The following is a 20,820-nucleotide window of genomic DNA, read 5'->3' on the forward strand; positions in this document are numbered from 1 at the left end:
CAATTAATAATTTCCTTGAAAATGTGTTTTTGTCCAATCCTAAGTTGTTTTATTGTTTTAAATGTGGTAATATTGATTCTTTGCTTTGATTTCAATCTTTCAGTGAAAAAAATGATATTTTTTTTTATATCATTTTGTGTGATTTTTGTATACATAATGTAAAATGTATTATGTGAATTAAGTTGTTACACATGGATAATATATCTTTTGAGAATTATTAAAGGGATTTCTATTCATATATTATATTTTGGTATCTGTAGTATGATTGTAATATAAAATTTGTAAATAGTAAAATATTTATAAGGTTATATTAATATTGTGTGTACAAAATCAACTAGATTCAAATTGGTATAATTACTACATTCTTTTTTTTTTTACTTCTTTCTGTTTTTTCAATTTATTTATGTTTACAAGAAACTCTTTCTAAATACAAATTAGAAATTAATTATGAAAATATCTACTATGAATGGTGAATGACGTGAATATATATATACACAGTTTATCTTTAGCCTGAGAGGTAGAAGGTAGTCATAAAAAGTGCGGAGACTAGGAATGGGATAAGAACCCTAAGTGACTAGAAAAAATAATATTGTATAGTCTTCACTAATAAAAAAAAAACTGTATTTAAACTCACACGATAGAGCTCGGAAGAGAAATCAAAACTTATTAAAATACGGTGACATTATTGTAGTTTAATCGAACTTACAAACTATATTACCTCAGTTAAAATATCAACCGGTGTCTAACACTCTGAAAAATCCAACCACCTTCTTGTAGAACCGACTTTTTCGCCTAACACCTTTTCAGATCCTAACCTACTACCTCGGTTAAAATATCAATCGATGTCTAGCACTCTGAAAAATTCAATGCAAAATTGACTTTCTGCTTGACACCTTTTTAGATCCTGACCTACACTCTCTCGGTTTTGTGGCGAACCGAAACAGTATATGTTGGCCAGCATTGATAAGTCTTATTATTGAACGTTCCAATTCTTTTTGTCTATGATGTGATAATTATTTTTTTATATTTGTTATGTAAGAGCATGAATAACTCAATTATCTCATTTAATGATATTTGTTTTTGCTGATAAAAGAAATCTATAAACATATTAGATTATTTTATTTTTAAAATGATTTTGATAAATATATATTTCAATTTTTCTCTCATGAAATGTTTCATGATTTTAATTCTTTTATAGTATGAAGAAACACTTAAAAAAACTTATATCTTTTTAGAAAGTTTTGGATAAAGACTATATATGTGGTACTGTTACTATTCTTCGCTTTAATTTCAATATTTTGGTGCACAAAATAAAAAGATATTTTTTTATAATTTTTTTGTGTGATTTTTGTTTACATCATGTAAAACATATTATGTGGATTAAGTTGTTATATAAGGATAATATCTTTTGAGAATTATTAAATCGGTTCCGATTCATATTATATTTTAGTTTGTGTAATATAATTGCAATATATATAAGGTTGAGTATATTAATATTCTGTGTACAAATCAACTTTATTCAAATTGGTATAAATCCCCATCTACATTTTTTTATTGCTTATTATTATTTTTTAATTTATTTACTTTTACATGAAACTCTTTGTAAATTTGAAATACATAAGAAAATTATAGAAATATAACAACTTAACTCTTAAAAATTCAAGATGAGTGATTTATTTAATGTTTCATTTTTAATTATAGTAGCATGACTAAAATTATTGATGAGTTTATATGTTGGAGTGGTATTTGTTTTGGATATTTGAACCAATTCATATCCTAAAATGTCCCAATACTTATATGAGATTTTTAGTATCACGAGGTAACAACATAAAGTGTGGGCTGACAGAAATAGAAAAAGTTCTTGCCTTTGGTAAGAGACGAAGAACCTTCAATAAAAATCAATCAATATAGAGAGAGATATGGGAGGAATTCTCTACCCAATTAATGTATTCTTTGGGAAATGTGATTTTGCACAGCATTAAGTTTCTGTTTCTGAATTGTTTGGAAGGGTTTTTTTAGGAGAGGTCCACAAGGTGACAATTTATTATTTGTTCTTCTATTTGATTTAGTTAATAAAATAAATTTATGAACATAGTAGATTAAGTTATTATTTAAATGTTTTTTACAAATAAATTTCAATTTTTTCTATAAAATGTTTTTAATTTTACATTATTTTTATTTTCAATAAATTCTTTAAAAAGCTTGCAAACTTAAAAATTACATTATACGATAATGATTTAAAAATAATGAGATTCGATTATTTTAGTATAAATAGTTTTGTTAAAAATGATTTTCATTATTTTAGAACACAATTTCTTTAAAAACCACGTTTATAGAGTTAAGTGAGAGTTCTTTCTCTTTGTTCATCTGATAGAAGAATATATCAAATTCTTATTGCGAATTATTCAATTTGTATCTATAAGTTATTTGTGTAAGTTAATAAGTTGAGTTTCAGTCATTTTTCTTGGTTTTTCTGTTATATGTTGCATGTGAGTCTTCTTCTACTTGCACACGTCTTTTAAATCATTTATATGAATTTCTACTTATCAGTGATCATAACTCAATGTCCTTATCGTTTATGTGATTTTTCTATTTATAGAATAACATCCTGCAATTTGGAAGGAGTTTCACTTATTAGGATATTGTGAGCTATAGATCAAGTAAGAGAATTTAATTGCACTGTTTTTAAGTTATAGATATTTGAAATTTCTATAATTTTATGATTGTGTGGTGAATTAATTGAATGATTGATCTGTATAATAAGTGTGACTAGTTGAATTGTGGTTAGGTTCTTAAATTGCCTGAATTGATTGTATGTTGAAATGTAAAATTGTTCTCTTATTAGTGTTGCACATAAAATTGTTGAGTTAGTGAAGATTGTATAATATGAAATTTAGTAAGTTTTGGCATTTGTGATTGCTGTTGAACTGAATTTATAGAGCTAAAATGACATAAATCTGCATAATTATGTTTTGGAGAATTATGTAACTCGTTAAACAAGAATATACTCGTTGAGAGAAGCCAAAGTCAGAGAGCTTCTAACTCAGTTGTCGTTGAGCGAGGATATACTCGTTGAACGAAGCCCAAAGAGTTCACTAACATGGTAGTAGTTGGAAGACAACTCTCGCTGGGTGACTTTTGGAGAAAATTAAGTTTGTGAGTTCTAGTGATAATTTCATTGGGTGTATCTAGTCATTGGATTAGTGGGTCTTTAGCATTACTCGTTAAGCAAGTAGATGTTCTTGTTGAGTGAAATTAATAGAGTTAATACTAGTTTATAGGTACTCTTTTGGTATGTTTAAATTAGGACCATGTGATGTTAAAATGACAATTGGTTTATGATGTTTATGTGCAAATGGTTGATAGATTTATGGATAAATCTGCATGTGAATAATGATGTATGAAATTGTGATGATGATGATGATGAATATGAGCATTGTATGTATTTGATGTAATTTTAGGGATCTTGTGGGGAAATTATAGTGACGTTTCTTTAGTGTATTTATTGATATGTGGATTTAGTATTGAGAGTTATCATGTCGTTCTAATAACTATTCAATCTCAAGTAAAAAAAGGTGGAATATGTGGTGAAAGATGGAAGATGTCTTGATCTAGGGGCTTTACCTTGTCTAAAGATGTTAACGAACTAATTTTGTGTGAGTTAGGGTGAAACTCATTGACCATGACTTTGTAGAGCAATAGATGCCCTACAAGTATATAACACACTAGAGTCTGAAATTAATACATATGTATAATTGAGTCTAGTATGAGTATTTATATATGATATAATTGTTTTTATGAATGAGTGATGTGTGATAATATTTCTATATTTGTTTCATGAAAACTCTTTTATACACCCGTTTATCTTTGTTTCTTTTGGTATTCCTTGTATGTTTGTTTCTTTTACAAAAATCATCTTAGTGGTGTATAAACAAATGAGGCGTATTAAAACATTTATAATAGAAGATGATAATATTGTGAAGTATTCTTGTCACGGTCTAATAGTTTTACATAATTACTTTAGATATATTTTATTATTATGGTTATTCTTTTAATAACTGAATTAATATTATATTTTATTGGTTGAATAATCTACTTTTTATCAATATTATAATATCTTTAGGTAGTTAAAATTAAATGTTACAACAATTATATGATTTTGTATTTTTTCTAAAAAGTTTCAGTTAAATATTAATTGTGGTAATAGTGTTCTTTTTATAACTTTATTTTCAATCTTTCTATGCACCAACAATTTTTTTATAACTTATTGTGTGACTGTTGTTAGCTGTAATATGATTCTGCACCATTTTAGTAAAATATTTATTCTAAGAAATATTTGATAAAAAAGATAGGACAGTAAAAAAATTTAATATACGTAAATTTTCTTAAATTTTATCTTTTATAAATGTAAAAAACAATAAATTAAAATAAAAAATAGTATATGAAGAATGAGTTGAATTATCTTCAATCCTCAGTCTATCCTATTATGACTTTGAAAGTATTTGATTTAAATTGAATAAATTATATTTATTGCATCTCCCAGCACTCCTGAACACCCTCATCAATATCTTGAAAAAAAGATAATGTAATACAGATATTATATAACTATCATATAATATAAATGAAATATGTACTTTATTAAATATTATATTAATACCACTTTAATAATATGAACTGTTATATTAATATTATTTTAATAACATTAAATTTATATTTCTATTATTTCAATTTAATGTACATGTTTACCATTATTTTTATATATATGTTTATATACAGTTTTGGATTCTTACCAAAATATATTTTATAAACTATTTTTTTAAGAGTAACGGCAATATTATATTTTTTTTTACGTTCATTTCACATAGAATATAAATATAAAATGATTATTAAAAGTGTATTATTTTATATTTTTCAAGAAAGACATAAGAGAGTAAAAAGTAAAGAAAAAGTGATTATAAAAGGTGTATTATTTTGTATTTTTTTAAGAAAGATAGAAAAGAGTAAAAAGTAGAGAAAAATTGTATCAAAATGAATGTAAAAATTTAGGTGTATCAAAAGAATATATTATTTATAAATCTTAATTAAATAAAAGGTTTCATAACATGCAAAATAGATAAATTTATAATACAATAAATATAATTTTAAATCTTAACGAACCAAGGCTTTGTTCACTAAGATATGTAAAAAAAAAATTATAATATTCGTTTATTTAAAAGGAACATGCATGTCCTTTAATTCCGTTATAAGAGTGATTGACAGGACCGAGTTTAAGCGGAGAGAGACACATGCAGTGAGAAAGCATAAGATTCTGAGTTCACCTGAGAAGAGAAAAAGGGTTGAAAGAAATCAGATAGAGATGGAAGCATCAGTGGCAGAGGTAGAGAGAATCTTATGCTACAGATTCAAAAACGGGAAGCTTCTAGAGGAAGCTCTCACTCATTCATCTTTCACCGAAGGTGTTTCTTACGAGCGTCTTGAGTTCATCGGAGACCCCATTATCAGTCTCGCAATCAGCAACTACCTCTTTCTCGCCTACCCCAAACTCGATCCTGGCCGTCTGTCTATCCTCCGTGCCGCCAACATCAGTACCGAGAAGCTGGCACGCGTTGCTGTTCGCTACGGTCTCCACGTCTTCGTCCGCCACCACGCTCAGCCCCTCATGGACCAGGTCGAGCGTTTTGCGGAGGCAGTTTCCCTGGAGAATCCTTCCGTTGTGTCGCACGGTGGATCTGTTAAGGCGCCTAAGATCCTCGCTGATATCGTCGAGTCGATCGCAGGAGCTATATACGTTGACGTGGGATGCGACCTGGAGAAACTATGGAAGGTTCGTATTAAGGTTTTATGTTTGGCGGTCTTTTGCTAAGGTTTTATGTTTGGCGGTCTTTGTGTTAAGGTTTTATCGGGGCTTTGCATTGATTTTTCTTAGATGATAGTGAATGATGGCAATTTCTTTTGAGTTTTGAAATTGCAATCTGCGGTTTCGAAGGTGATTATATATGATGAGGTTTTGCATTATTTTTGCTGTTTTGAATCAATTCATGGTGATGAAAAATTGAGAAAGAATTATTTTTGGATGAGATTTTCCTTTTTGCTCAAGATAGCAATGCAGGGATGGTGATTTCAAATTCTTTCAAGTTGCATTTAAAATCAGTAACTTGCAGTATTTTAGATGTTTTGTAAAATTCAAGATGATGAAAAGCTTATTTGTGGATTGTGATTATGATTTTGACAGTATTTTAGAAGAATTTTGGAGCCCATAGTGACACCTGGTGATTTGGAGCAACAACCTCAACCAGTGTCGACATTATTTGAAATATGCCAGAAAAGGGGGAAGCGTGTTGAGTTTAAACATGTGCGAACCAAAACAGCTAGCATAGCTAATGTCTTTGTTGATGGAAAGTTTATAGCGTCTGCTTCGTCCGCCCAAAAGGATCTGGCTAAACTTGAAGCTGCCAAGATTGCTTTGGATACATTAGCATCACTGGTTACTCCTCCCACAAGTATAAAATCTTCCAACCGTGAGATACAATTAAATTTTTGTACTGACGAAGATGGGAACATAACTATTGATGCAGCTAAACATAGACTACACGAATATTGTGAGAGTAAAAAATGGTCTAAACCAATATACAGGTACTTTTTTAAGATGAGTTATTAAAAGAGTAATATTAATTTTTATGTGTGAAACTTTTGACATGTTTTATTTTTAATGGTTTACAGGATTGAAAAGGATTCGGGTCCCTCTCATGAAAAAAGATTTATTTGTTCTGTGCAGATAACTATAGAAGAAGAGGCCCGGATTCTTCAAATATCTGGCTGTGAAAAATCTAGGGTGAAGGATTCACAAAACTCTGCTGCTTCAATGATGCTTATGGCCTTATTTGAGGTGTAATCTGAGAGGAGCGGTGTTGTAATTTTTTTGGGGGTGACTCCCATCTCCTATTGCATTTTCTCAGCGTCATCTTCTTTGGTAATCTGTTATTGTTTAGCGTCATCTCCTTTTGTAATCTGTTATTGTTTAGCGTCATCTCCTATTGTAATCTGTTATTGTTTAGCGTCATCTTATTTATAATTGGACGTTCGCAATGAATCATGAATCTGAATATTTAGTTCTGGCAAATACCTTTATAATTTTTGTGGATACCACTTTTGGTCTCTCTTCAGTCCATACTATTCAAAGTCATAGAAACTAAAAGATAAAGTTTTCTTGTGTAGGATCTGAATGGTAAATTTATTAAACTATAGTGACCAAATAAATAATTTTACAAAAAGAAAATTGATAAAATATTTTAGAATCACTAAGAAAAGAGTATTAAGAAATGTTGAACTGAATAGTGAAAAATGTTACTGAAATTGAAAAATAATTTGCCAAAATCTAAACTATTTTTATGATTTGAACTCTAACTTATTTTTTAACCAAAACTTTTAAATGCTTTAGTATAAATATTATCCTAAGGAAATTTGTTAAAGAATTTTATAAATATTTAATAAAAGAATATAATACTGAATTTATTAAGATTTTAAAATTTATAGTTGATCGAATATTCATTATATATATTCAAACTCTTAAATTAATATTATAAGATAAACAAAAAGTAATTATAAGATAAACAAAAAGTAATTTTAAGGAGAGAATTAGTACGTACTATGTTATTAAAAATACAAGAAAAATTAATGATTAATTTGTCCATGTCCTTGCTCTCATGTGATCTACCCATGTAATTGTCAGATTAGATGCTGACCTGTTTACATCAAGCGGAAAAGGTAGATCCTTCCGTATCAATTTCCATTCTTAGTGCATGCTCATCTGAAAATGCCATTTAATGTTCGCTCGCAGCAAGTTAGAAAATTTCAGAATGATAGTAAAGCAACAAGTCAAGGTCTCTGTTCTCACGAAACCATCATATGATCAAATCCTCCTCCACCTTGAAGTGTAGGAACTCGATTGACTCCGATATTGTGAAGCAACTGCTGTAGCCACCGCCTTGCTGTTGGGTCCTCCTGCATACATGAAACAAAACCAATATAAAATACAACCCATCTAAAACTATGAATCATAATCTCTTCATAAGGATGAGAGAAATCTCTATCTAAGAAATTTGAAGAAGAAAGCAAGCTTTAGTTTTTAAATATCATCCTTTTAATCTTCAATTTACTAAATCAAATCACTCTAATCATGTTGATTAAGTAAAACTTTTCTACTATCACTTACACGAAGGCAACTACTGAATGTAGCGTCTCTTAACATGTCTGGGAGACAGGTTCTTAAAGCCTCGCAAGCACTGTTTTGAAATGACCAAAGCTTTATTAGAAACTCGGGAAGAGAACGAAAAGGGGCAAGGCAGGAGGAGCACTTAGAAAACTGGAGTATTATTTAAAACCTCTGGTTATCTGACAGGCGAAGATAGCAACGAATAATATGCTTCAAAAGACGGCATGACGGTTGCTCAACAAGAGTTGCCACCATGTTTCCCAAAACTCGACCTACTGCATAAAAGCGTTCTGCTGTAGTGCAAATATATTTCAAACCAATTTCGTCCAGCAGAATTTTTTGGACTATAAAGGTTGCAACCTGTAGTAAAGGAGATTTCATTATACACAAATTTTCCAATATACAATTGTTTGATAGGCGTAGAAGAGGATCACGAGATAAGGGCAAAAACAAACATGTGACTTAGCATTTACTGAACACGATCAAGTAAATACAAGGATGAAAATCTCGAGTATAAAGAACGGTATTTCAACCCATGTACTGCAAATACTGGATGCATTTTGATACAATCAAATATGTCAAAAAGAGTATCAACCTTCCCGTGACAACCAAGAATAAAGGGCCTATAGTTCACTTCCTATGTAGCACGTATTGGAACAGACCTCACAGACTCACGTGTTCATCACACAACCAAATAGCTCAGAAAAATAAATAAGGAAAAAGAAGTCAATTTCAATTCATCCAAACAAAATATTTTGGCAGACCACACTGGTTAAAAACAAGATCAGTAAACTTAACCGTTTTTGATAATTCACTGCCCATTTCCATACTGCGCAAGCACAGCGGAATAATCTCTGTTGAAAGAAGAAAACTTATAACTTCTGTATCATCAACCTGATGAAATATCAACGGAAAGGAAATCAAACACATGACAAAAGAGTACAAATGTACATGTGGTAAGCAAAAAAAGCAATATTTACATCTCACAAGAGAAAAATTATCAACAATATTGCGAAGGCCTTAAAATAGTTGGAATATTTTATTCTCAGAAAGTAGTGATAAACATATCCTAACAAGTGGGTTTGTGTGTTCACAGGAAAGTTAACAGAAATAACTGAAAATAGACATGACCATTATAAGACTAAAGCAACTAACTATTTGTGGCAACTAAACTATATACACGTCCAGCTGTTTGTCACAGATTTACAATAATCAATAATTAGTTAATACTGTTTCCAGAGAAGGCATTAATTGAGGTGATTGCAGTTGATACTTTTTTATGGCAGGGTTTTTTGTGGCAATACTTTTACTGATTGCAATTGTTTTCTTTTCAGCATGAATGTTGTATAAATTCTTCCCATATAGCGTATCCAACAACAAAATCAACAAGGAGGTAGTACGGCAGTACCTTTACCAAGGCACCAATGACTCCTAGACTGGTTAGCCTCAAATACTCAAATGGCCTGGACTTACTTGTTGTATTAAGGAAGGGATACAGATAAAGAGGTATATGAGCTGCAGGCGAGACAAGGTAAGTGTAAAGAGTGAACAGACTAATATATTTTTTCTTCAAGTGTTACTTTTAATGGGCAAAAACCCTGCTGAATAGATATGATGTCGATGCAATCTCTTCACATGTAAATGAACAAAAATAAAATAAAAAATCCTACATGTCTTCCAACTCACCCCAAAAGTTTCTGTCCGTAGATTTATGTGACAGTATATTGGCAGTAAAACAAGGATGACTGACTACTAAGAGCAAGTGGTATGACCTATAAACTGCGTGACAGAGAAGCTTCATTTTCTAGCAAGAAAAAGTAAAAGTCCTATGACAAGATGGGCAATATTAAGAGAGAGAAAGTTGAATTTAAAATTTAACCACATGATTCTGTTTTATACCTAACTTTTCAGAATATATATTGTCTAACCATCATTCAATAAATTTTATAGTTCAACATTATTTATGAAATTTTAATTGTTTAGTAATTGGTTGTTTTTACAACATCCTATGACAGTTTTAAATAAAAAATATAAATTTAATTAGAGAGAAAAAAAAGGGGAAAATATGACTTGGAGATGATAAGATATCATCAATCATTTAGCATTTATTGAACATATACTGTACGAAAGCAAAAGGTCCGGGAATGACCAATACAAACGAAAGCCTTACTATTCGCTGAAGTCGTCTACATGCTAGGTACTTTGCAATTACAGATGACCCCAATGACTTTCTCTGTTTTAGTCAACACACCTATACCAAAGGTGTGACAGTGATAGGCACAAAATTACTGGGAGGACCCTCCCTTAAAACTTATTGTTGAAGGTAAACAAAACAGTTAAATAATCCAGAAAACATTTAATCCTCTATATATAGGATCCATAATAGCCAATATACTATGGTAGAGCTTATGCCTTGGTGACTAGCACTTCACAACTTTTGAGACATCAATGGCAAACTATAATACTAACTGAGGAATACTCAAAAGCTTGAAAACCCTCCCATCCCATGTCAAGGTGCTGAACCAGCACTTAATAATTTCATTGAGCATTCCATACTACTTGATGTGCAAATCAAGGACATCATAATACCCAATTTTCTAGCAAACATCCTCCTTAATTTCTCCATAATTTTGTATTATGAATTCCAAATATTTAATTTTAAAAGCTTGTGGTGTGACATGTTTTCCCATATTTAATTCCAATTCTCTTACTAAAATTGTGATGCATATACTTTGTCTTACTCTTACTTAAGTGAAAGTTTTTGTTTCCAAAGTCTTTCTTTAACGCTCGGGCTTACAGTTTAATTCCTTCCCATGGTTTTTCAATCATTATTATATGATCTGTAAAAAGAGTATACAACTAGGGATAATTCTTTTTGCTTGTATGCACATAAGAATTTAGATTAACAAGGATTTCTGTAAGGTTTGTGATGCTTGGAATGGCATTGCTTGATACATTCCAATTTCTTTAAGCAATATTGGAGATATTGGTAACATCAATGCTGCGGGTATTATTGATAAGATTGATGAACCTGTTTGGACGATGGACAGGTCTGGTTTACTTAATATGAAGACAACTCATGCCTTTATTGGCACCAGTTCTCTTTACCATTCTTGGTGGAATATCAATATCATTCCATCAGCTAAATCTTTAGTTATTTGGAAGTTGTTGCATAATTTTTTATTGTTTGATAAGCATTGTTAGATAAGAGGCATTAGCTTATGTTCCAGTTGTATTTATGCAATCTTCATGAGGAAAGTCTGATTCATCTTTTCTTCGAGTGCATTTTTGCTCAGAATCTTGGGGCCTGGTTAAATTTTTTTTTTCCTAATTTCTCTTGCTCCTATGTTAATAATGATAATATGTCTGAAAGAGCTAGCCCTATCATTTGTGAATTAGGCTTGCTACAACCACCTTTGTTATTTGGATCATTTGGAAAGTTAGAAATCATGAGACTTAGAAAACCTATCCACTTTCAGTCGGTGCTTCATTTGGTTGAATGGAATGTTCAGATGGCAGGTAAAAAATCTTCTAAATCTATGCATAATGATATAACAACCTTTACATTTTGAAGCTTTTCAATGTTCAGATTTGAAATTCCAAAGGTAATAGAATTAAACAAGTTGATTGGTTTATGCATGATTTTAGCTAGTTAAAGGTTAATGTTGACGGTGCTTCCAGGGGCTATTCCGGGTCATGCTGCAAATGGCGGTGTTTTCAAAGGCAGTAGAGGAGAGTTTGTTGGATTGGAGGATTTACTGCCTATCTGGGCATCAAGCTTTCTATTTAGGCTGAGTTGATGGCTGTCATTGTTGCAATAGAGATTTCTAAAGCTAACAATCACAGATTTGTCTGGCTTGAATGTAACTCCTCTTTGGTTTGTCATAGAGGTTGGAAGCTTGCTAGTAGAAAGCTCTTAACACCTGCAAAAATATGTATTTTAAAGTCTCTCACATCTTTCATGAGGGTAACAGATGAGTTGATGGTTTTGCTAACATTGGTCTTGTTAATAGATTGTATTTTCTTTGGTTTGATTCTTTACCTTCCAGTGTTCGATTTTACTTTTATAGAAATCGTTTAAGCCTCTGGGAGTTTAGGCTTTGATAGCTACTTGGAGGCTGTTTATTCTTTGCATGCGTATAGTTTGGTCCCCTCATGCTCTTTGTATTCTTTTTTTTTCTTTCTTGTATAGATTTTTCAGGTGGTAGCACGTGGTTAGTGAGACTATAAGATGTTAACATAGTTGGGATAGTGGGGATGTCAATGTTTCATAATGATGTTTAACATGATTTTAAATCATAAGTAAGGAATTTAGGCTGAGTCTTAACTAGCCCTATCCCTATAAGAAAGTTTTTAGTCCCATCTCTAGGAATCCTCACTCTAGCAGCCACTTCATTGTACATGTCTTCTCTAGCCTAGACGTGAGAAATTCACCTTTCTTATCCATTTGGGTGATGTAGTTAATATCAAGTGTGGCAACGACTGAGCTCATGAACTTGGATTCTAACCCTCCTCCCATGCTCTGTTACTACTGGTTCTAGACTCGAGTACTCTTTCCCCTTGGTACTTGGCCAAAAAACTCTTCTTTTGGGTTCAAACCAGCTCACTTTAAAAAACTCTTTAAGATAACTTTCATAAAAAAAATTTATCCTCATACTAAACAAATGGTAAAATAAAAACATACTACTTGTTCCATCACTAAAATAATGCTAAAATGATAATCAGAATAGCAGACAGAAATTCCCAGTCCTTCAGACGAATTAAAATATACATCATTACCGTTGAGGAATTGCATCCTTGTATCAAGGTGAGACGCCACACACTGTAAGAAATCCATTGGGGTAAAAGAGATGCGTTGGTGAGAATGCTTTGAAGAAAAGGAGCTAAAGACCAGACAGAGTATATTATATGTGACTGGACACATTTCCAAACCAATAACTTTTCAGAGCTAAGAAAAATATTTGGGGCTTATTAAATGTGTCTATCTGTTGAATTTCAGATATAAAATTTGATAGGACATGATCATCTCAATTCTTACCTGAAGAAGGGCAAGAGCATTGCAGACTCGGTTTGATTGTGCTGGAGTAAGGTTTGGCGGGGAAATAACAGGGTATATTGAAACTATTTCCTGGAAGAAAATAAGAGAATAAAAATATAACAAAAATCCTAGTTAGTGGTGAGCGATAAAGAGCATTATTTCATTCAGAAAAAAAAAGTAAAAAATAAGAACATTTTGATGCTCTTCTCACTTTGTTTTAAAAAACGTTTTTTAAAACAATTATACACTACTCAACAGCAATTCATCAACCAAAATATGTTAGCTTCAATTATAATTGAGAATTAAGATTTATATAATTCACATTCTAAAAGCATATTTGTTTAACTTTACAGCTTTCATGTAGTAATGACCCTTAACACAAAATATTGACAGGATCATTTTATAAAGCAATCTTAACAATAAAGAAATCCCAAGATGAACAGTATGAAACAAATTTTAGAAAGCAGAAAACTATTCGAACATACTCGAGAATAATGATGATTCAATGCTGTCAAAAAACGGTTATACTATAAGGAGTTTTTGGTTCTCTCCGTCGCAGGCAATTTGTGAAGCGAGGTCCTCTAGGACCGTGTCACAGGCAACAGAGACATGCTTATGTAATGGAATTTTGGCCGTTCACCATTTATAACCTCATTCTCAAAACTCCAAAATTACAAGTAATAAGGTCTAACAAACTCCAATGCTATAAAATATAAAATACGTGAAAGAATAAAGCAAAAGAAAGCCAAGTGATAAGGAATACGTAATGCTGATGCAACTCACTCAGGGCATACCTGCAAAAGTGCTGCCATAGTACCAAAAGAATTCCACAGTAATGGAGCAAGATCCTGAAATAACTCTCTCTTCTAATATACACAAGAAGAAGAAAAAAATGAAAAAAATAAAATTATCAGTTAAACCGTAAAAGTCCTGAAACGACGTCACATGAATACATGCATGAGATATAGATAGAGACAGATAACTACAGTATACTCTGTACATTACACATGCTTAGTATATGAATATAACGGAAGATCATGTTTAGAACCAGAGAAAACAAAATCCCTAGCGAGAGGTTTCATTTTCGACACGCCAGGGAGCGCGGCGTTTGGAGTGGTTGGAACAGTTCCACTGAAAGGACATATGAAATCGAAAGAGGAAAATCGATAGAGCATACCTTGGAGAGTTCATGGAGTGCGTTTTCTCGGAGATCAGGATTGCTGAGTTCGAGGACGAGATGTTCCACAGACGCCATTCTTCGATCCTTCGTTGCAGAGACAGAAGAAGCTCCAAAGGACGCACCACTAATTGAGATTGATTGTGGCAAATTCGCCATTGACTAACTCTGAGTGTGTGCAATGTTCTGATATTCTGTGTGCGAATGATGCGAGTGCGACGTTTTCTTCCTCTGATGCCAACTTCCTCTTGTTATTTATGTGCGTATTCGAAGCAATGGTGCGTAATGGAAGGAGCCAGGGACACATGTTTTGCATGCTGGAGAATCCTAACGCCTGTTTCTCTTCCTTCGTGCGTGCCCCCTCGAATACATTATTCTGACACTTCCATATTACAATCATTTTTTTTATCATTTTTATTTAACTAAAATATATTTTATGCCAACAAAATTGGACTTCAGTTTTAATTTGTGCAGAAAAAGTTGAATATGCTTTTAATTTCTACCTTTAATAGCAATAAATGATTCTATTTTTTGAAAGAAAAAAAACTAATATATAGTTTATTGTCTATTGAGAATATAAGCAGTTTGATAATATAAACCTTTAAACTTCTTTTATATAATTAAATTAACAGTTTTATTATACATGATAAATTTTTATTGAATAATTTTAGAAAATGGTAACTTGGCGAATTGGGTATTATTGCAAGAAAAAGCTGATTTTCTTAATGGGGAGGAAATATTACATATGGAGTTGTGGGAAAGGAAGTTTGTGAATACTATCATCCTATGGGAAATTTCAGAAAATGAAAAGCCTACAAATATAATAGTTACATACTATATCATTTTGAATAACTCGGAATATAGTACGTAACATAGTTATTTCAAAATATCATATGTTTTTTATTACAATAATTATGGAACTGTGGATGTAAATGGGAGGAAATTACATCATGTTTTTGCACTAATAATAATATGATATTACTTAAAAATAGCAAAAAGAAATTATTTAGACACTGTTTTAACTAAAATTTATTTGATTATTAATGTAGGCTTTTAAAAAAATTAACTGTTAATATTTCAAATATGTCTACAATTTTTTTACTTACATGCTTTTTAATTATTGCAGTATAAAGTATGGATGGTTGAGAATTCATGAGTATACATTGTGTAAAATTAAAAAAATTAGATAAAAGAAAAAGGTTATAAATACGTTATTAAATATTTAAATTGGAATAATGTGTTCAACATTTTAAGAAAGTTATATTGAATCTTAATTTGGTTTGATTTTGACCACAGGATATGAAAAAAGTTCACATAAAAGCCTACGTTGGAAAAAGTTAAGACTAAAATATAAATGAAAGTTTCATGGATCGGTTTATGCAACCATCTTTTTTTATTGATCATCGATATTGATCAAATTTTAACTGATGAACGTATATTGAGCTTAACACCAAGTCAATTTAACTGTAAACTTAATTTTCTCCTCAAGGGAGACATTTCACTCCTTCATTCTTACAGCGTCTCTTTTTTTTCAGGGTAAAGAAAGGGAATTTCTCTGTTAAATACAATAAAGGATCAATATTGAATGTCAGAAATGGATATTGTACCTTGATATTTCAATTTAAATAAAAATGAATCAAATATCTAAGAAAAAAAACACACAAAAAATAGACATTATTAGTTGAGGCAATATTGAACAGCTTGTAATGGTGATGCATAGATAGAGATGGATACATGGGAAGATACTAGGCAGTCACTTTTGGTGGCTCCTGCTTCTCACTTTCTTTCTTTTCTTTATTGCTTTTCTTCGAATTTTGGTACTGCTTCAACACAAAGAAGTGAATCCACGTGTAAACCTCCAAACCAAAAGCGATGGCACCCAGAAAAGCAAGATCTGCAACGTACCCCCACTTCCATGCATCACCTCCTTCCAATATCCGAATTCCTTTGAATATGTTTATGAATATGATAGCCAGCAGCCCATAACCAAGAAAATGATGGTACATGTTCCAATATTTCCGGTAATCATCCGTCAGCTTTGGCTTCAACCGAAACGCCAACATCTGAAAATCAATTAACCAAACTTCTCTCACCATCACCATGTCTCAATTCTACTCTTTAAACAATGCATATATATGAAATGAGAATACATTACCTGGATTGTGCTAAAGGTGAATATGAGAATGCCATAGGTTCGATGATCGTGGAAGGTGTAGTATCTGGAAGAATGGCCGAGGCTCAGTCCAATAGCCCATCCGGTGGTGCCAACCAGAAAACCAGTTAATTGGCAACCGATGTGCAGGTGAAACCACAGTGGGTCGCATTTGAAAGGAAACACCCGAAAGTACCTTGCAATTATAATTCCAATCGGCAACAGTGTTCCCCACCCTATAATGTTTAGGACTCCATGTATCTAAATTTCAAGCATAATCAACCATTGTAAATATTAAACATAAACATGACACTGATCCTGTTCGTTTGTGTAACAATATATAGTTCTCACCGTTCTAAGATAACTCCGGTACTGTCCGGTGCTACGACCGTTGCTGTCGGTCAAGTCGATGACCTCTGTGCTGTCGACGTTGCGGAGAGTTTTGGGGTGTCCAAGGGGACGGCCACCTTCAATATCATAGCCAACTTGCCAGACATGGTTCAGCCTCGTAACGTTATAGGCTTGAGAAGAAAGGTTCAATCTCACATGCATGGTGTGCAAGTTGTCCACATCTCGCTCGACCGACTTATCCAACACGATTCCGATTTTCGATGGCAGAAGATTGCACCCGTTTCTGATCTCTTTGGTGATGTTGTATGTGTCCAAAAGCCACGTTCCATCGGAGCGTTTAACGGCTATGATGGCTTTGGTCCCAACCATCTCTGGTCTTCTTCCGGGGTTGACACCCCAGCCTATCCACCCCTGTGGGGTATTGAGTGTGGCGCCGAACAAGATGTCAACGACGGTGGAGTTTTGAGAACCGTTGCCGTGGAGTTTCCATGCAAACTCGGCCCCCAGAGTGCGTAATCTCTTGCATTCTGAGATGTTCTTTTGTTCTGCAAGTTTGAAGAATGCTTCACTGCAGGGTTGAGCATTTGCACCGAAGGTAAGGGAGAGAAGGGTCAGTGTCAAGATCGTTAATGGCAATAAGGGTGAAGAAGGCATGCTTTGTTGTTGGGTTTTCATCTTCTTTTTCTGTTGGTGGTCTTTTTATATGAGCCATATATATATATATATATATATATATATATATATATATATATATATATATATATATATATATATATATATATATATATATATATATATATATATATATAAAGAGTATCTAATATTTCTGGTTTCGACATGACTTCTACTTGTGTGGAGTCTTTTTTGGTCATTTTAGTCTTTAGAAGGATCAACCAGTACTGGCATACTTCCCAAAGAGGATAAGAATTTACAACCTTCAAACTCACTTTTCAAGCCTCAAGTGCGTCTTCTCCTCCCACCATTTCTTCAGAAATTGTCTCCTTAATTTAACAACATGGGACACTGATATCTCAATAGCCTCTGTTTTAATTTAAAAGACAATTTAAATATTTTTTCTATCCTTAGAAAAATAATACTCTTTGAAGATAATTGACCTTAACAATTTTAGAACAATTCCCATTTTTATTTTCTTCTCCAGTTTATACCATGTAATTATATATTATGTAATCTTCTCCTTATGCATATAGATATATCATAGACTTGCCTATAATTGTGTAGACAGTTTGACATAACTTGGTGACCTTTAACTTAAGTGAGTCTGCAATTAGATCCTAAAAGCCATGTAATATTCAGAGAGCTCGACAACTCGTGTATTGTGCAGCATCATTGCTTTAAAAAATAGGATCAACATAATTAACACAAAAGTAGAAACATATTATGCTTACGTGATCTGTAGGAAATTCTCTTCGATCACTTTCTGCTTTTTCAGGTAAATTCTGTGGAGTTATGACACTCCAGTTGTTGTTTACTTCCTTTCTTATTCTTATATTCGTTACTTATGACTCGGTCTCTAACATTTTGTTTCATGCTTCCGTCGAAAGTTTGCGCAGCGATGCACAAAAAGAGCAATCCATTTATTAGTCTCATTAGCACATTATCGTCATCAACCATTTTTTTCATCAAGTTCTCTTTATAACATTCACCTTTCAATGGCACTTTAAAATATTAATATTTTAATTTTTCAATTTTATTTATCTTAATTTATTTTATATTTTGAAATAGAATATTTTTTATCAGTGTCAAATAGGAGTAGAGTGAAAAATATGCTATTTGTATATCATCACACTAACTAATTATAGAAAGACGGCTAAGATGTAAATAAAATGTAACACGATCATTGATTACAATGTAAAAGACTATAGAGTGTACATATACCTAGATTTGGATAAATTAGTTATGGTATTTTTTGTAATTCAATTGTCACTCTAACGTTATTAAATGCGTTTAATGTTTTATAAATATAACGAATTTTAGTTGTCTTCTAATATATATATATATATGTGTGTGTATGGTTTCAGTCCTCTTGAATTTATGTATTTTTAAAGAATATATATATTACTCTTTAACGAAGACATGACATATGACATATCTACTATATACATATCTAGTTATCACTAATAATAATAGGGATCAATTTATAATTTATGAAAAATAAACTCAACAAAAATAAATAAAATACACCTTATTTACAAAATTAAAAGCAGATTAAAAAATTTTAATGTGTAAAATTGGGAGAGTTATAATAAACATACTTTTATGAAAAGATTTGTTCTTGGATGTAAATACTTTTATGGGGTAGCCTTTATTTCTCCAATCCTTGATTTTTTTTACTTTTTTATTAACTTACATTTAAGTCAAATATAATCTACGAATTCGAAGAATGTAAGAACAACTTAATCATTTTGAAGGAAGCCACATCGATACTTGATTCCATGCGTTACAAGATTGTTATTTTTATTTTTTAAATAAATGATACATTTTAATAGACAAAATATGAAATAATTTATATCTTGGAATGTTATTTAAAGCAAATTTGACAAATTTGTCATTCATGCCATTATAATCACTAATAATCACTTATTGTTAACATAGCATATTTTATTTGTCTGAATTCAGTCTCTTTTATTCTTTTCCAAGTAGATATTCGAATAAATATTTATCACAGTTTCATGTTTAGTAATATTCAAAAGGAAACAGTAAGAATCTATTATAAAAATGGAAATTTATCTTAACATTTTTACTACAACTGAAGAATTTCTTGAATGCATTGGATTATGTATTTTGAGAGAATTTTCATTTTTTTTTCTAATTTATGTTTTTATTTTTTCACTAGACATTATTTCATTCTCTTACACAAATATCTTTATTTTAAATTTATTTGAGTTTGTCTTCATATTTTAATTCTGAATTCAATACTATATTATCCTTATTTATTGTGTTTTAGATTTTAAAATGTAAATAGTCTCTTGTCTATTATCTTTGCACATCTTACGAGTTTAATTGTTGTTATCATTCTTACAAATAACATTTATATTAACATATTCTTTAATTATTTACAAAAGAAAATGCTTCATAAATCTGTGTAATAATAGTATAACTATCTATTGACATTCGTAGATTGAGTTTATTTATTTTTTTCAAAAAATAATAACTTGCGAACTTTGACATAGGGTAAAGTTATTTGAAAAAAAAATGATGAAAAAAATGACTAGTTACTCATACAAAGTATGTCTTCTCTTTTTTCTTAAATGAGAAATATTTCGTAAATTTTCGTCATGGAATAAGAATTTTACAAAAATATTCTGGTACGTCCTTTAGTTCGTAAATGATATTTATAAAAAAATAATTATCTTAATAATGAGTACTTATAATTCAAACCAGATTTCTATATCTAGAAATATCTTTCAAAATATGCATTTTAAAATATACTTTTTAAATACATTTTAAATTATACAATTTAAAATGATATTTTCAAATTCAAAAACATATTATAGAGTATGCATTTCAGAATGTAATTATTTTTAAAAACATTTGAGATGTATAATCTGAAAAGTATTTTCACATTAGAAATGCTTTCCAAAATATACTTTCCAAATATACATTTCAAAATATATTTTTTGAATGCATTTCAAAATATACTTTCCAAATACATTTCAAAATATATTTTTTCAAAATATACATTTCATGAAAAAGGAAGAGTTGCAAGAAGAAACAGCCGAATCTTCAACAGCTATTTAGCTCTATTCAAATCACCATTTCCAGAACTATTATTCTTTTCCGTAACTTGTAGAACTTTGGAGATCGGTACGTGCCACTTCCCCAATTGTATAGAAAATGACTTGATCCTCTCTCCAACTACTTAATGTTTG

At 31.2% G+C, this 20,820-nt stretch overlaps 3 protein-coding genes across 4 annotated transcripts; 1 reads left to right on the forward strand and 2 right to left on the reverse strand.

Moving 5' to 3' along the window:
• The first annotated feature begins 5,268 nt into the window (after positions 1 to 5,268).
• RTL2 (RNAse THREE-like protein 2) lies at positions 5,269 to 7,133 on the forward strand. 2 transcript variants are annotated; one of them, XM_088103159.1, is made up of 3 exons: positions 5,269 to 5,824; positions 6,233 to 6,633; positions 6,721 to 7,133. In XM_088103159.1, exons 1-3 carry the CDS (start codon positions 5,357 to 5,359, stop codon positions 6,890 to 6,892), a joined length of 1,041 nt encoding a protein of 346 aa, XP_087959285.1. In that variant the 5' UTR covers positions 5,269 to 5,356; the 3' UTR covers positions 6,893 to 7,133. The 2 variants fall into 2 exon arrangements, with proteins under 2 accessions (XP_087959285.1, XP_087959280.1); XM_088103154.1 differs by having other exon boundaries at positions 5,272 to 5,824; positions 6,776 to 6,908.
• Positions 7,134 to 7,660: 527 nt separating this feature from the next.
• Positions 7,661 to 14,655, reverse strand: LOC124832825 (uncharacterized). Its single transcript, XM_088103181.1, has 9 exons — positions 14,428 to 14,655; positions 14,045 to 14,116; positions 13,251 to 13,340; positions 12,992 to 13,034; positions 9,621 to 9,727; positions 9,011 to 9,106; positions 8,382 to 8,572; positions 8,213 to 8,282; positions 7,661 to 8,001 (listed from the first exon to the last, which is right to left on the reverse strand). The coding sequence occupies exons 1-9, from the start codon at positions 14,584 to 14,586 to the stop codon at positions 7,891 to 7,893; spliced, it is 939 nt and encodes a 312-aa protein (XP_087959307.1). The 5' UTR covers positions 14,587 to 14,655; the 3' UTR covers positions 7,661 to 7,890.
• A 1,330-nt stretch (positions 14,656 to 15,985) lies between these two features.
• LOC148204690 (cytochrome b561 and DOMON domain-containing protein At3g25290-like) lies at positions 15,986 to 17,605 on the reverse strand. The gene is made up of 3 exons (XM_088103187.1): positions 16,931 to 17,605; positions 16,583 to 16,840; positions 15,986 to 16,490 (listed from the first exon to the last, which is right to left on the reverse strand). Exons 1-3 carry the CDS (start codon positions 17,603 to 17,605, stop codon positions 16,173 to 16,175), a joined length of 1,251 nt encoding a protein of 416 aa, XP_087959313.1. The 3' UTR covers positions 15,986 to 16,172.
• Between the last annotated feature and the right edge of the window lie 3,215 nt (positions 17,606 to 20,820).

The sequence above is a fragment of the Vigna umbellata genome, chromosome 1 (assembly GCF_029865625.1).
Source record: "Vigna umbellata cultivar VRB3 chromosome 1, Vumbellata_1.0, whole genome shotgun sequence".
In the NCBI taxonomy this organism is placed as follows: domain Eukaryota; kingdom Viridiplantae; phylum Streptophyta; class Magnoliopsida; order Fabales; family Fabaceae; genus Vigna; species Vigna umbellata.